The sequence below is a fragment of the Seriola dumerili genome, unplaced genomic scaffold, assembly GCF_002260705.1.
Source record: "Seriola dumerili isolate Sdu_G_001 unplaced genomic scaffold, Sdu_1.0 BDQW01000052.1, whole genome shotgun sequence".
Taxonomy (NCBI): domain Eukaryota; kingdom Metazoa; phylum Chordata; class Actinopteri; order Carangiformes; family Carangidae; genus Seriola; species Seriola dumerili.
The window spans coordinates 561327-578851 of NW_019174307.1; the positions used below are offsets into that span (position 1 = coordinate 561327).

At 40.0% G+C, this 17525-nt stretch overlaps 1 protein-coding gene across 2 annotated transcripts in view; it reads left to right on the forward strand.

Annotated features, from left to right (window-relative positions):
• dpp10 (dipeptidyl peptidase like 10) overlaps positions 1-12961 on the forward strand; it is a 236935-nt gene extending 223974 nt beyond the window's left edge. For both annotated transcript variants that reach the window (XM_022740268.1, XM_022740269.1), the window contains exons 18-26: positions 3391-3489; positions 3582-3651; positions 4680-4874; positions 6837-6891; positions 7748-7847; positions 8263-8321; positions 8993-9065; positions 9374-9447; positions 11336-12961. In XM_022740268.1, coding sequence (XP_022595989.1) covers positions 3391-3489; positions 3582-3651; positions 4680-4874; positions 6837-6891; positions 7748-7847; positions 8263-8321; positions 8993-9065; positions 9374-9447; positions 11336-11473 — 863 coding nt within the window. In that variant the 3' untranslated portion in view covers positions 11474-12961. The remainder of the gene's footprint in view (positions 1-3390; positions 3490-3581; positions 3652-4679; positions 4875-6836; positions 6892-7747; positions 7848-8262; positions 8322-8992; positions 9066-9373; positions 9448-11335) is intronic.
• Positions 12962-17525: the final 4564 nt, after the last annotated feature.

The window sequence follows — 17525 nt, forward strand, 5'->3', positions numbered from 1 at the left end:
TGTGTCGTCTGTGCACAAGGCAAATGAATGGATTAAAAAACACAAAAAGGAAATAGATCGAAATGCAGTAAGGAAAATGATTGAATCATCATCAGGAAGTTGGTCTCACCTGTGAGCAGCATAGTAACTAAATGCGGCTGATTCAGCTGAGTGCCTCCTAAACATCTGAGGGACCAATTAGGTTTCCATCCTTCAAGCATGTCAGGTGTGTGTTTTGGTCCGAGGCTGTAAACCGGTCTGAAGATTTAAGTTCGTGTTGGAACTTGTTCTGAACAAGCTGCTGTTGTCTGAGGGTCTTTGTGAGAAATTTAATTCTTGCAGTGAATTTTTACAGCTGTTGCCATGGTTACAGGAGTTTGCAACTGTCCCAAAGTTAGCTGAAAAGACACTGTTTACTTGTTTATCCACCTTGTACCATTCCCCATGATAGATTGTGTGAATTACAAGCACGACTTCCATTCATTCCACAGAGCCTATGTCTGTGAGAGTGAGCAGTAACCTATGCTGCAGGTGTGTTTCTTTTTCTTAGAGATTAATTGAGAAATAAATGATGTGGGAACACGACGTGCCACACCTTAACCAGCATCATACGTGTTCCTTCTACTACCAAGAGACATAATCTGAAGAACACAATCTGAAGAAGTGGCACGTGATTGTTACTGCTGTTTGCTTTCTGAAAGTTAGGTGAGATCTGTCAGCTAGCAGCCAGCTAACTTAGCTTAGCACAACAGGAAGCATGGGGAAACAGCTACTCTGACTCTATCCAAAGGTGGCGAAATCCACCTATTAGCACCTCTGAAGCTCATTAACTATGTTGTATCTAATTTATTTCACTGCAGGTCATACTTAGCTTCAGTGACTCTGGCTGTCTGAACATGGCCACTCCCTCACTCCTGTTGACATGACATTGTAGCTACCTGCTCCCTCCATTCACTTGTTCTGTGCATAAGGCAAATCAATCATCTTCATCTTCTATAAACATGAAAGATAGTTGACTGAAAGTAACGCTACATTAATGCTAGCTTAACTTGTCACTGGAGTAGCTAAGTGTAAGTTTTGCTATTGCTACATAGCGTTAGCATTAACAGTTTACTTCCTGGTCTAGAAAAAACATTGCAGCTTCAGCATCAAACATCATTCTTTTACTCTCCAAGAGTTGTCTCCAGAGGTGGAAAGCAAGCTACTGAAGTTAGTGCGCTAAGCACCTAGCCTCGGCCTGTCTAGTCACTTTGCGATAATGAGCCTGCAGCCTCCAATCTGCACTGAGGATGTAGCGTTTAAGGTCAGCACAGTGTGTGTGTTAAGTGGGATTATGGACAAATTTAGTCAAAAAGTCATAAATTGTTTGCAGTGCCCATCTGGGCATCTTTTACATTATTGTTTTAGTTTTCTTTGACTAAAATTGTAAAACATTTTAGGCCTCAGTGATTACTTTAGTTTGTGTCTTTAGTTTTTGCTGACAAAACGATCACTGTCAGGAAGACCAGACGAGCTTACAAATCAAGATTTCTTCCTTCTGTTCTTTTTTTAAATCTTCCTTTCCCACAGGCATGAATACACACACACACACACAGTGTACACACATACACACAGAAAAGTTAACAGCTGTGCTGCAGAAAAGCAAGCAATTTGCCCAGGGTTATTTGGATAGGCCCTCCATCCACAGCTGGGAACTCAAGGCCTCTGGTGGTTTCATAATGAGACGTCTATTGATTTTGGGTTTTCCATTAGAAATGCTGGATGAATTCCATTTCATTTAGCTGCTTCTCAGATGGCTTGAATGGAAAAATGGCCAAATCAGATAGTCATTGTTTATTACATGTGGAGAAAATCGCGGGGCTCCTGTTTTTGAGGCTGCTGTGTGACGACTAAAATGTAGTTTGAAAAATAAAAACTTTATTTCTTTATTTTTGCTGCCAAAAAAGAGGAGACAAAATATTATGGACAGTTTTTTTAAATGCAGCAGTTCCATTTTCAGAGCTGGGTGCATCGTATCAGAGCTACACTCGCCAGCAGCACACAATGAGCACAGTATAGAGCACAGTGAGGAATAACTTACTGGTTGTTAACAAGGAAAACAACTGCGCTCGGGACAAAGAAACAAGGTGCTATTTGAGCCCAGGCTGCTAAAAAAAAGAAACTAATGCATTGCTTATCAGAAGGGAAGCAATGTGGTCTTAAAATAGCTGGTAAGAAAACCACAAACCTGGACTAGTTTGACTGAGATGTTCAATATAATCCGATGACTAAAAAGGACTAAAACTAAAACTACACTAAACTAGGTATGGTTATAAAAGAACAGACTAAAATGCTCAGACTAAAAAAAAACAGGGTAAAGGATAAAGGATAGGATGAAGATAAAAACTAATGAGGACATCTGACACAGGATTAGGGCGTAATAAAAAAATAAAACTATTATTAAAGTTTGAATTAAATGTTAGCAGCAGCTAACGTTATCATGTCTGCTGCTGCTGGTAACTAATGAAAGCAGACATTATGCAGCATCAAGTTACTTATACATGGAAAGAAAAGCCAGTTCTGAGTCAAGCTGGAGCCATTTGGTAGGGTTCTCCTTTCAGTATACCCAGTATGACCAGTATTGGCTCTGGTCCACGGAGAGGCTGCAAAAGATATTCAGCCTTGGACTTGTCTGCTGGGACCAACTGCATGAATAACACTGATGGAGCCAGTAAAAACTTTATGGATGTTTTGATTGTCCACCAGCCGACGGGGATTTGAGTCCCCATGACCAGTGCTCTGGTCTTATCTCTTTCTTTGTCTGAGGCTTTTTTTTTAGATGAAAATGTGGTTTCTTCAGTGGAGGAAGCTCTGGAAGGTTGCTTTCACCTGAATGCTGAACTGTGTACTCACCTGTGGGCGGTCCCTGTGTGTTTATAAATGTGGGTTGGGCCAATGGTTAAACCGGAGGGACTCACATGCACTAACATGCAAGTGTTGCCAGACTGGATACCAAAAAAAGGGACCCTCGGATTATAATACATACGGAGGGAGTGCGACTTCGTCCTTTACGCTATATCTTTGCATAGACAGTAGATGTTTGCTGCTATATTATTGGTATCGGAATTTTTTTTTTTTTAATAGTACCTGTGTTTGCTGAATAAATCATTTAGAACGTTCTCCTTTATTCGCAATAGTTTTACCCTAAAGAGATGACATCCAGCAATGTATTCAGCTTCCTGAACCATTTACATTTACCACAAAATGAGACCATGTCTGAAACCATCTTATCTGTCTTACCTACTCTTTCCATCTCATCTCACTGTATCGTTGGTTCGAAACACAAATCCTCATTTCACAATTGGTCATTTGTATGCAGCGACGATTTCTAGACTCTTTCACCTCTTAAACACATTGCTGTCATTTTTACAGATTACTACATTCTTGAGAACAACTCTTTGCTGAAGGCAGTCTTGAAGTACAAAAGGATCCAACTGACTGACTTCAGAACTGTTCCAATGGAACATTTTGGTGAGAATAAATTGGTTTCTCTTCTGTTACTGTGAGTCACAGATAAATCGGCAGTATAGGTACATCAGCTTTTCTTTAATTTCTTTTCACAGATTTACCTTTGAAGATCTCCTACCCACCAGACTTCTCTGATTCGCGTCACTATGGACTACTGTTGGTGGTGTATGTGGCCTTATACTTTTGGACCCCACTGTTAGATACTGCAGAATATATCAGAAATGCATACTGATTAATTATGTTTTTGTTTTGACATAAAATCATACAATCCTTCACCAATGCTTTTATCCGAGGAGTAAGAGAGGACAGAAAATGTATTCATATTTAATGTGTGAGGGCCCAGTTGTAATCAGATCCCTGATAGGAGCCACATTTGCATACAGAGTAACCAAGGCCATGTTAAGTCAGTCACAGGGTATCTGTGGCACTGTGTGATTGACTTCTCTGCACTTGCATTTGAATAATAAGCCAGTAAAAAGGAAATTCAAAACTGAAAGGGAATAAGTGTTTACACGCCGCAGTGACACATTTATATGATAAGGGTGATTGTATCCAAAGCCTGATGAAGTATATCTTACTCCTCTATGCCACAGAGCTGCATTGTTGTCAAAAGAAAACTATTAAAACACATCAGTGTGGGGGCGTCGTGTAGCGCAGCGGGTTACGCAGGCGCCCCATATATAGAGGCTACAGTCCTCGCTGCAGCTGGCCCCCGGTTTGACTCCCGCATCGGACGGCCCTTTCCTGCGTGTCATTCTCCCTCTCTCTGCCTCCCCATTTCCTGTCTCTCTCTACTGTCCTGTCCATTAAAGGCACAAAAAGCCCCCAAAAAATAACTTAAAAAAAAACAAAACAAAAAAAAACACATCAGTGTGTCACGCTGGACATGTTCCAGCTGTTTAAGAGACTTTTTTTACATTTATGTTGTGTGTGAGTGCTACAGACAGGTTAGGGAAGTTGGTATTATAATTTTCATATTTTAAATTTCAGTTGTGTATATGGAAAAATACTACCCCAGATGAAACTACAACAACCTGGCTACTTCAGTGAAATAAAACAAATCTATGGTTATCTATGGTTATCTTTATCGTTAATGTAATCAATGCTATGTTACTAACCTATTAAGAACAATTTTACTAATTGTCTCAAATTAGGATTCTGTGAGTTTACTTCATGTCTCCTGCTCTGTGCAGTGACAGCGCGCCTGGTGGTCAGGCGGTGAGCGACCGCTTCTCTCTCAGCTGGGACTCTGTCTTGGTGAGCTCAGACAGCGTCATCGTGGCTCGACTGGACGGTCGGGGCAGCGGCTTCCAGGGCCAGAGGATCCTGCACGAGGTTCATCAGAGGCTGGGAAGTGTCGATGTCCAGGACCAGATTGCAGCAGTAGAGTATGCTGTCAAATTTGTTTCATTCTATTTTATACAAGCTTTAATTCTTATGTGACAACATTTTATTTAAAACATCTGAAAAAGAGTGATACACTCAAACGCTGACAATTTAGTTTGAAGTTTCCAGCAGAATATCATCCTCTAGTTAATATGTCTAATATGTGGGCTAAGAGCTGTTCAATAGAAAGATAACTAAATAATAAATAGTAATCAAATACAAAAAATCAAATTACCAAAGAATAAAATATCCTATTTAATTATTTTTGACTTCAAAAATGCAACATTTTCTTAGGTTTGTTTCCAGGTGCTGTGTGGAAGTATTTTAGTTTGAAACATTCAAACATAAACTAAGATTGGGAAGAAATAACAGTTTTGACGTCACATCAAAGTCTATGTCTACGTGTTGTGTTGCAGAGATACAGTATATACTGAAGTTAGCATGCAAAGCAGCTAGCCCCAGCCTGTCCTGTTTTGTAATACCACTTTGACAGTGAGTCACTGTAACGTCCGGTCTGCCCTCAGTCCAACATGAGAGGTAGTGACTGTGAGCTGCAGCCGCCCTCTCTGTACTGACGCTGCTGCTCTCCTGCACCTCTTCATCTTCCCCGTCTCTCTGACTGAGCGGACTGGGTGACAAATTGCAGTCACCAGTCTGACAATAACTGAAGAAAACAGCCGACTATATAATCACATTACAACGTAAAGCTGCGTAGAAAACATTATTCATCAGTCAGTGCAGGTTTGGCGACGTGTCAACAACTGCTGTATGCTGAGGGTAGATTTGCTCAAGCTAACGTTAACGTCACGGTGTGATTTTTGGGGCCCAATAGCCAGTTCGACCGTGGCTCAGGGAAGGGGAGGGGGCACCGAATAGTTCATTTCCTTGCTACTTACTATAGTGGTACACGCCCAAACTCTTTGGTAATATGCTGCCCCCTATTTGTTGTATGAATTGAACACCTGGCCACATTGTTCATTTAAGAGCTACTGGTGTGGGCTACTGGACTGTGGTACAGGTGTGTTTTGTAACATGCTGACAAAACTATCTCGCCTCAAGGCCCATTTAGTAGCTGCTCTACACCTTTTGATTACATCGCATGATCTTCATCAGCGGGTGGAGTTGGCTGATTTATCATGGATTTGTAGATGCTGAACAAGATCATGGGTTATGAGTATGAGTATTTCGAAACATACTTTTTTTTTTTTCATTCCTCGTGGATGCAAACCGAAAAATAAAATCTTGTTTGCAGTCACAGAAATTGTTTCTCTAAAATGGATTTTCTCTTAATCTTTTGCATTATGGAGGCATGTCTTGTTAATTTTACATGTTACATGTGACTGCACATGAAAGATTTCACACAAATCATATTATCTTTAAAGAGAGCACAGGCATCGTGCAGGCGTTTGCAGAAAACTGCATCACTGAAATGTGAGGATTTTTATAGAAAATGAACAATAAGGCAGGTGCAGGTGAAACCTTGTGTGTGATTGGCTGTTTCTTCAGAGAGCGTGTGATCATGTCGTCATGTGAGAGCTGCTCTTAAAGGTCACTCCAAGAATTTGCTGTAAGTAGGAGTCAATTATTAAATGCGTCTTATTTTCCAGCTGGAGCAAACACCATGTTTTTCCTCATGAGTTAGTTGTTAACAGAATTTTCTCAGAACCAGGTTGACCATGCTGCTGTTCCTTTTGGATTTCATTATTGATATATAACAATAATCATGGATATTAATCTTTTCCAAGCAGATGATTTGCACACACACAGTTTTCCAAGATGTCAAATATAATGTTGAAAACAGAAGAGTTAAAAAAACAAACAAGAAATATAAAATTGAATCTGTAAACTGTAAGGATGAATTATATTTACTCAATAACATTCAGCTGATATAAAGCTGAGTTTCAGATGTCCTCAAAGTGCTTTAAAAAGAAGCTCATGTGATGTATGTTTTCTTTTTTTTCCAGATACATGATGAAATTTCCATATATTGATCGGACACGGATAGCAGTGTTTGGAAAGGTGAGATAAAGCTCTTGTTTATTATGAGATGTAAAATGAAGTCAACCTACAGACCGTTTTTTCGATTTGTATATTGTGTCGCTTCTGTTAAACAAAATCCATGCACAGAAAACATCGTCAGTGTTTCATAAATTAATATATTACGATATACAGTATACAGTAAATGTACAGTATATAATACCTTTTCTATATAATAAAATAAAAGTGCCTACATTTTATTTTAGCATTTTAAGGACAATAATGGCTACAATAAGCACATAACAGAGGGCTTTTGAAAAATTTGAAGGTTATACTGAACGTCTGGGTCCGGTCCGTGGTCTGCCTATTAGTGACCTCTGCTTTATAGTCTAAAGGCAGATGTCCATGTGTTGTTTGATTATAAAGCAGGTCTAGATTCTATATTAATACTGTGAAAGTATCAAAGCGCTCAGTAACAGAGAAATGCACACAGCCTATATACAGAAACTGAGCCTCAAAACCAGCCGTCAGGACTTCTAGAACTTTGTGATGTCACAACAAAGCAGTCAACACTCTCAACCATGCCCCAAGCCCCGCCCACTTGGACACAGCATCCAACCTTGCAGGATTTGGTTTCTCTGAGTGTTTACCTGAAGCATTAGATCACTCAGAAAACAGTCAGCCAATCAGAAGAGAGGAGGCTCTGAGCCTCTCTTGATGCCAACACTGACCTGTTGTTACTAGAGCTCCATAGAGAAGCCTGAGAGAGGAGATGTAAAACTACATTGAGATGATTTCTGGTTCTTAAAACCACAAATATAACCACTTATTGATCAACACTTCAGATAAAACACAGGGAAATGTAAAATGACATAAATGTTTATGTGTGTTTGCTCAGGGTTATGGAGCCTACATAACATTAATGATGCTCAAAGCGACTGACAGCCTCTTCAAATGTGCATGTGCGATGTCACCAGTGACAGACTGGAAACTCTACGGTGAGTACACAGTCCCTCTGCACCGTGTTGAATTTACATGTGGATCTCAAATCACACAAACGCAAAAGATGTCTTCTTCAGATTTTTCCGTCCGGCCTGTCAAAGATAAGCACATTTTAAATACGAGAGTTGATGCAGTGTTTGTGTGGAGGCAGCGAGAATAACTAAAGGTGGTATTTTGGTGTGACAGAAAGTGAGGTGAATCAGGTTCTTATACAGAACAACACCCTTTACAATCCCAAGACGCCACAGAGGACTCTCTCAGCTACACAAGGTTTTATTTCCTCCTCACTAAGAGCATTTCATCCGGGGCTCAAGATGACAACAACTCCACTTTGTTTAGGTACTTAACTGCAGCTGAAGCGCTGTCTCCTGTTGCCACTGTTAAAGAATGTATCACTTCTCATTTGCACAGCGTCAGCGTTCTCGGAGAGATACCTCGGCATGCCATTACGGGATGACAGCAGATATCAGGTGCGTGTTTACTGCCTCCCCGCGCTTGTTTTGCCGCTGAGCTTTGAAAGCGCAACATCACTGACACACCTACAGTTTAAGCTCCCACGGTTACCGAACGTCGCTGCTATCAAAGTCGGAGGCGGCGAGGCGTTTTTGTTTTGTTTTTTTTGTTGTTGTTTTGTTTTTTTTTGTTTTTTTCATGCTCTGTAAGATTTTGTCACTCATCTCTCTTTGGTAACTGTGTGCTCTAGTGTGTCAGATCACATGCAGGAGGTTTTTTTTTTTAATTTTTTTTCATAAGCTGCTGAAAAAGGAGTTGCCTGGCTCTCTCAGGCCTCCCGCGCAGACAAGATGTTTAGCTATCAGAGGTGTTTTCCACAGTAATAAGAAAGAGGAAGTGAGGAAGCACATTCTCTCCTCTCAGTATACTGCTGCTTTGCATTTCCTGCATTTTACATCTCTTTTCTTCACATTTTGTACCCAAGCACAGAAAATCATGTCAGTGGGTGACACTTTATCGCTTGGGAATCTGAAATTGGATTAAACGGCTGTCTTCGTGTGCATGCAATCAGGATATAATGTAAAATTATGACAGTGCTGTGCATTTGATCAGACGTGGTATCTTTGTATTGCTTTCCACAGCGCCAGTTCTATCTATCAATCTCCTGCTATTTCTGATTTCCTCGCAGTTTTCCAGCGTGCTGCAGAACGTTCAAGCTCTTAGAGAGCAGACACTGATGCTGGTGCACGGCACAGCAGATGGTAAGAGAAAATAAATTGTGATAAAAATCAAAATACTGTATCTGCCGTGCATCGCCGCTGAGCACAAAGAAGCACGCAATCCTGGAAGGTAATGAGGCAAATGGTTTTTAATCAAAAGATAAAAAGAAAAGTGGGTTATCTAAATTGATGCTGGGATTTCCGGAGGAAAACATTCGCTGATGAACCATGCATGTCGAATTTTGTTGAGGTATTTCCATCCTGCCACAATCTGATTGCCTTTTTCTTTTCCCCCCCGGTTTGGATTCAGGCTGAATCTTGCTGACATGTTTTGTTTCTTTTCCTCCCAGCCAACATCCACTTCCAGCATACTGCTGAGCTCGTCAAGAACCTTGTGAAAGTTGGAGCAAACTACTCCATGCAGGTGTGTATCGCAGACACAACAACAAAGTCTTTCTACTGCCTGTGTTAAAACAGGGATGCAAATGTACAAGTCCTCCAGTGCAATACGATTATTATTTTATTTAAGATAAACACAAGAAACTTGTGCTGTAGATCTTAAATATTATGAGCAATAATGCACAATGTTTAAAGTCTTTATAAGGCTATTTATTCTTTACTCTGTATGTATTATGTCTATTTATTATTACCATTTTATCATAATTATATTTTATGTTTTGATCCTACTATAAGGAGTGGAGAGTTGCCAAACTAAGTTTAGTTGTGTCCTGATATGCAATATCAAGTATCAATATCTCTATGTACACAACGCATCTGAGGGATTTTACTGTGAGGAACAGAACATCGAGTGTTGTCAACTTCACTGGCGACTACAGGAAAGTCAAATTAATGTGCATTCCTATAACGGCTAGAGTAATGAAAGTATGCAGAGGAACGGGGACGTAGAGTTTGTAAATTAATTTGCACGTATCTGAAGTGTGGAATCATCTTCATCTTCAGACATGTGACAACCCGACACGCTCATTTTCTAAGCAAACATGCCCCTGAACGTGACACCTCTTTAATCCCTAAGGTTCTTTCTTTTAAAAAAGAGAAAAATGTACAAAATTGGTCACATTAGAACAAGTAAATTACTTGTGTCTTGTTATTTTGTTGAAGAGAAACAGATTGACTTTGATTTGTGAGAGAGAGAATTTGTCATTTATAGTACATTTAGATTTACCTCTAGTACAGGAAATGTGGAATTACATTTTATGCATGTAAAGCACTAAACCAGTGGTTCTCAAAGGGTCCTCGAGGAGTTTCCTGTGGGTCCATCCATAAGTAACACAATGACAGAATGTGTGGTTATTTTGATCATGGGGTTCAAACACTTTCTGTAATAAAACATCTAAAAGCAGAAATCTTATCCCCCATCTAATAATTTTTTGTCCCAGAGTCCTGTGGTCTAATTTGTGTCAGTTCACGGGTCCTTGATGTGGAAAAGATTGAGAACCACTGCACTAAATAACCAGGACGCCAACGCAGTATTACAGTATATTCTGTTTTTCTTATCACCTTATAAAGCTGTTACAGTCAACTTGTTAGCAAACATTTTAGTTATACATGTGGCTAATATGAAGAAAATATCAGCATTAATTTAGAGTCTCTCTCCCTGGTATTCACTCTACTTTTAGCTCTGTTTTGGTCTCTACCCACTCCTGAGGGAAATATCTTTTGATGTTTTGTGGGTTTTGTGTGATGTATTATTACTTGTGTAGTGCAAATGAATAGTCTAATTAATTAATATGTGGAAATACATTGTGTAGTCATTCCCAGATAGTATTGTCTAAAGTGACCAGCAGAGGTCCCCATGTTTTACAAAATTATTGTTCACCCTTTCACCAAATAAGTTAATATTCTACTACATGTTCAAGCTAATGTTCACTTTCTATAGCTATTGTTCGTTGTCTGTAGTCTACATTACAACCTCAATTCATCAGTTCTAAGCCATACTTTACATAGGAAAACAATTTGCCAAAGTGGTATTCATCATTATCATATTAGCAAATGAACCATACCTACATAAGATGTAGCTATTATATGCATTAGTAGCCTCTTTAGTATGGTCTACAGACTATTTAACTATTTTCTGTGCCATCTGACTACCTTTTTTCATTCCTGCAAACAACATTGTTTCTTTCAATTTGATGTTCTTGCTTTTTTTTTTCTTGTTTTTGGTTTAAAATGAAAAAATCGAAATACCATGTTTTTTTTTTTTTTCATTTTTTAGTTTGACACGAATAAACAAACTGCATGAATGTACATTAATCGCTAACCCTGTGGTTATTTCCTTACCATTTACTCTCCAGATCTACCCAGATGAGGGTCACTTCCTGTCCCGGCAGAGTCGCCAGCACCTCTACGCCACACTGACCAGCTTCTACAGGGAGTGTCTGAAGGAGGAGTTACTACCGCTGCCCGATGACGAAGAGGAGGAGGAGGAATAGGCGGGAGGCTTTGAGGGTTAGACCTTCGGCAGAGCTTAAGATAATTTTGCTAAAATCCGTCAAGGCTTTTCGCATTTGGACCAAGTGTTTAGCCAGACATGGACACTGGGTTAGAGCTTCTAATGCTCTTAAGTGTGTATGTGTGTGTGCGCTTGTGTATGTGTGTAAGTGTGTGTGTGTGTGAGAGAGAGAGAGAGAGAGAGCACTCCAGTGTGTGACTGTGTATAAATGTGTTGAAAAGATAACTGAAGGACACGACAGTGACACTTGCATTGCCGGGACTTGAGGCGGGAACAGCCCTCTAGCATAAAGTCATTTCAGTTTCGGGACGCTCCGTTTCTCGGCAAAGCACACGGAAGACTGCCTCCATCTTGTGCAGGCTCTCTGGGCTGCAGTCATCCACACTTAACCAAGTGCATGGTTCTTTTTTCTCCCCCCTCCTCCTCCTCTCTTCCCTCCTCCCACACTCATTTTTGCCATGTTAGTCTACTTTGTGGTAACACTTGGGAAGAAAAGAACACAGATGTACAATACTTCTGATCTCACCTCTCCTTTGGTTGTTGTATTGTTGCACAAGGAAATGCTCCAGTCATCTACAAAAAAACCTTTAGTCACACAAGTCCACCACAACCAAGCCGACCCCTGAATAAGTGCAATTTCCTGCTGAAACCCTCTGCCATCGCCCACCCTGAATGGAAACAGTCTTTATGGGTCACACTTTATTGTACAGGGGTCTTGTGTAGACATGTACAATGCCTTATGAGGTTCAACATACTGTAATATTACTTGCTGACGTCGGTAGTCATCCATTAGCAGTGTCATGTGTCAACCTATGTCAACTCAGGTCCTCGAGACACAGCATCGCGGTCAGTTTAGTATCTGAAACAGTTACAACACTACGTCGGTTGTATGGTCATAAATACATTATGGATCCTATATGAAGATTATGGATATCGGCCATAAAGTTAGGCCACACTGCAAAAGTTCTCCATCTTAATATGCCATTAACCTGGTTTTGGTAAATCAAGCGATGAAATCTGTCAGAAGTCAGATTTTTATTGAATTCAAGAGACATTTCCTGAGGTTTTGGACACTCTTACTTCAAGAAAAAAAAACAAAAAAAACATTAAAAGCGATAATAAATGAAAATGGGTGTACTAAGATGGGCAATTTTACAGTGTCAGTAAGGTGTTTGCATGTCTACAGGGAATGTGTCAAGTGTTGCCACATTTTGTACAGTACAATACAGCAGAGTGTGTACATAAATATATTTTTGAGATGTCAGATCTCATAGAAAGTTTAGTCTATGGGGATGGATTGATTTGACCTCGATGTCTTGTATGTTTTTTTTTTTGTTTTTTTCCGTTCTTTTCTGTTTTTTTCCTTTCAGCTGTTGATTTTCTTCTTAGGATGGATTTTGTAAAGCTTCTTCTTGTTCTTTTTGCTGTTTTAAAAAAAAGGGAAAAGGGAAAGGGCAGGGTTGAGGTTTTGGGATTATTGTGATTGTCCTCTAGTGATGATTATAAATAAATAAATAAAAACTATGAAAAACAATGAGTTATACTGATGTGTAAGGTGCATGCCACAACAGAAAATCAATTACATCGTGTTTGTCTGCAGGATTGATGAATAATCCAGTCATCTGAACCAGAGTGCAAATTATACAATGACAACCAGGAGAGTCAACCTTTTCTCCTGGGTGAAAGGGAACCCAGTATAGTGCAGGTGTCAAGGTTAAGAAATGGTACGGTCCACTGTAGGGGTGTCTAAAATCATAGAACAAGATTCCTCCAGGCATGAATATGGGAAATAAATCGTAACTCTTACCCCCCGAACCGTTTTTTTTTTTTTTTTGTTCCTCATCTGAACACTGGTCCCATATTTTACACCTTTGAAGTTTGAAGTGTTGATCCATAAGAAGATATATTTGTGGTTTTAAGAACCAAAAGCCATCTCTGTGTAGTTTTACATCTCCTCTCTCAGGCTTCTCTCTGGAGCTCTAGTAACAACAGGTCGGTGAGCCGAACAAGGATTTCCATCAGTTCTGGATCGTGTCAAACATAAAACAGCTGCTCTGTTGTTTCTACATTTACGTGGGTCTGCCGAGGTGAAACTACAGTGGTGCGTAGCTTTAAAGGTCCTCTAGTGATGTTGCAGTGGTAAGGAATTGTGGGACAGCATTTTCTCCTTCCTTTCATAAAGGACGGTCCAATGTTTCCTTTTGCTAAAGGCCTATAAGATTGGAAGGACTGAAGCTCATTTCCTTATTTTTTAGAGAACTCGACCAGCTCCTATCATTGCTCCAGTTCATTGCTCCAGCTCATTTCACTCAGTTAGGAACCTTCCTAAGCAAAAAAAAAAAAAACAGCACAAATCCTGCAAGGTTGGGTGGTGGGTCCAGGTGGGTGGGGCTTTGGGGCATGGCTGAGAGCGTTGACTGTTTTGTTGCTGTCACATCACAAAGTTCCAGAAGTCCTGACAGATGGTTTTAAGGCTCAGTTTCTGAATACAGGCTGTGTGCATTTCTCTGTGGACTGAGGCTTTGATACTTTCACAGTATTAATATAGAACCTAGACCTGCTTTATGATCAAACAACACATGGACATCTGCCTTTAGACTATATGGACCTTTAATGTTTCATTTGTTTTTATCATCAGGAGTCACATTAAGAGAGAAGCTGGTCTCTCATGGCCTTGGGACACCTACATTAATGATTTAGCAGAAAGATTTGCTTGTTTAGAGCGCTCTCTGCCTAAATATTGTGCGCCTGTGTGCTTTCATCTGTGCCCACACTCACTGGCCTGAATGGCCAAGCAGATGTTTACTGTGCTGAGGGACAGAAAGTCTTTAATCTGCAGGATGTGAAGTAGCAGAATAAGTTTTGGTGTTTCTCATCAGCACAGATGAGCCTCACATCCACACTCTGATATATTTTCATTCCACAGCAGGTTTTTGTTGAGTGTTGAGAGAATAAAACAAAATCCACATCAGGAACATGCAGTACACTGTCTTGTACAACCTGCAGTGAGATGATTGGCAGTGTGCTCCACTTAAATGTGACACACAACAACTTCCATACAAGAATCTGAGATAGAAATAGAAGCAGAACAAAACATGAGAAAAAAAAAGCATATTGTAAACAAACATGGGACATAATACATGACATAATGAGGTGATATATCCAACATTGTCATAGAGACAAAGAAATGTGGCGTCTACAGGAATGGGCTATGGCTGCTAAGAATATTAAATAGGCCTAGGGATGCCAAGGGACATATGGTAACTATACTATCTGTCCCTTAGCCATATGGTGGATTTACAGTTTGTAACGGCAGAATGACTGGAGGAATGATTACAGCAGAACCTATTTCAGTGTTAACACATTCAGGCACTTTACTATTGTTTTAAGATATGTGAAATTATCCTTTAGCTGATTTATTTATGTATCAATTTTAAAGGAACACTGCACATCAGTGTAAATGTGCTGATGCTAGCCAGAAGTCAACTCTTCAAATACTGTTCCTTGGCCAGATGTTAAAGTTGCCAATTCCTGATGAGATTATATGGGCTAATGTTGTTATTAACCAGGAATCATTCCACGCAGTAAAAACTGCTGTGTTGGAAAATGGGTCGCAGCACATAGATTTGTTCTTTTCCTGTATGTATCAATGTAATATATCAACCACAAAGAGCTGCAGTCATTGTGTTAACTCTATATAAGAACCTGAAGCATCCCTTTCTCATTAGGGAACAATTTATTCTGGTAAATATATAAAGACTGAATCAAGCTGAAGCTAAATGTTAGATCTCGATATGTGATGTTGTTTTCTTTAATGAATTTTTTCAAGTAAGCACAGGTGTACTCAGCTTTCCCCAGTGGTGATCCTAGACTCTGGGGGGCACCATGCAAGACACCCACTGAAGAACCCCCCCCACCCCCCACCCCAACCCCCCCACTTACAATTTACAGATGTCACCTAACCACCTCACATGCAGATACTTCAATTTGCAGAAGTCCCCTAAACGCCTCACTTGCAGACTATTGGCAAAGCTTCAATTTACAGGTGTCCCCTAAACAACTAACATGCAGGCAATAGGTAGACACTAGCTTCAGCACCCATCAGTAGCAGTGCACTGTATAGTGTCTTTATGGGAGGTTTACGGGTGTTTATAGTTGTTGTGTACAAACAAATGTACAAACATAAGGGGCATTCAGGGACCCCTTTTGCTCTTGGGGGACCCAAGCACTGGTTTGCGTCTCCTGATGGTGCGCCTCTGCACATCCCAGCAGGATTGATTCAACATTTTCCATATGTCTTTCCTGCATTCATATGTCCCTCTGCTTCCAGCGTCTCCAAACTCAGGGACCAAAACAATCCATCTGCCATATTGTTTATTAAGCTGAGAGTAACAGTTTAGGTTCAAGATATAATGTTGAAACCAGATATTTGGTGCTACTCTACCGTGGCCAAATGCAGAGCTGTTGAGTCAGACGCAGCAGTGTTTCGAGGAGGAGGAGGCTTCATTACACCTCGAGCAGAATGAGAGCCCCTGTATCCAGCGGTAACGCACTTCATTGCAACTTGTTTTGTTAAACTTGTGCAGACGCAGAATGTAAAATGGCCAATTTGGGGTTGTAGAGGGAGGGAGGTGCTGGAACTACTTTTAGCAAATAACTGCCAGGTGCAGTGACTGTTGCAGAATTCTTAAATCTTGTTTTCACAGTCAGGTTGCCAGGTTCGATTTCATTGTACCAAACATGGGTTGTAATTTTAGATTTTTTTCTAAACAGACATCACTTCACTCTCTGAAAGAGAGCAAATAAGCATATTCCAGTTACCTCTTATATGTTTGGGAATTCCCTCAGCGCATCATTGGATCAAAAAAGTCGCAGCAGATATGAAACAGCTTCGATGCGAAAACAAATTTGAGATAACATCCATCACTGCTGCTACATCTGAGCCTCGTACTGGTGCAGCTTCAGCAGACTGGTCTGTCCTATCAGCCATGGCTCCAGTCAACTCTTCATTTTATTGCTGCCTCCTTTACACATGAAACAATGCAACACAGAAGAGAGAGACTGTCCAGTTTAACCATTTATTTCAGCTTATAAATTATCCCAACTTTACAAACACCATGCAGTTTTGTCAGAATCAAGCAAGTGCAGAAGTGTAAGCGGCACAGGATCATGGTCAGAGAATGATCTGTGGTCAGTTTGCTGTTATTCGAGGAAAGATATGATGATGTGAAGTAATAACAGGTGTATTATTACAAGTTAGGTTTCTCCATTTTGTTCCCTATTTGAAACCCTTTTCACATTTTGGGATATTAAATGACACATTTGACATGTCCAGCTGGTCATACACAGTCAAAAGAACAAATTGCAAAGAATGGATTCATCTTTAAGAGGATTTAACATGAATTTCGTAGGCTATTATATAATAGTTATAGATGTAGTCTCTTCAAAGTATAGATAAAAGACATCTGAAAATTTTATAATACCTTTTTCTGATGCCTATAAAATCCAATATTCTGTAATATGACACATTTTAGTAAATCCAGCATGTTTGTTACTTAAGTAAGCCCAAGTAAGGTAACTGCAATGATACAGCTAAAAAGATCTCAGAGAGAGTTCTAAATCACAAAAAGACAAAGGAAGAACAAGACACAACAACAACAAATTGAAAGCTCAACGGGAATGACATGACAAAGATGCTGCGTGCAGTTTAATCTGAGACAAAAATCACATCAGTTCTTCTTGGAGTTCTAAGTGCATCCCAATTCAGTGGCCGCATCCTTTGGAGGACCAAGTTGTGGCGTCTGAAGACGACATAGACCATGAAGGCAGAACCAAAATGAGATGGTCTGGTCTGGTCTGCAGAGGATTTCCTATTTATCCTCAGCTGCTGTTACAGTGGAGTCTGCCTTATTCTCTTTTTGAAAAGTGATTTATCACTGGCACGCAATGAATCTTGGGATAGGTTGGGTTATGAAAAATCCACCCATTGGATTTTTCATTGCCCGAGAAAGGAAGGATTCATTTCTTTGGTC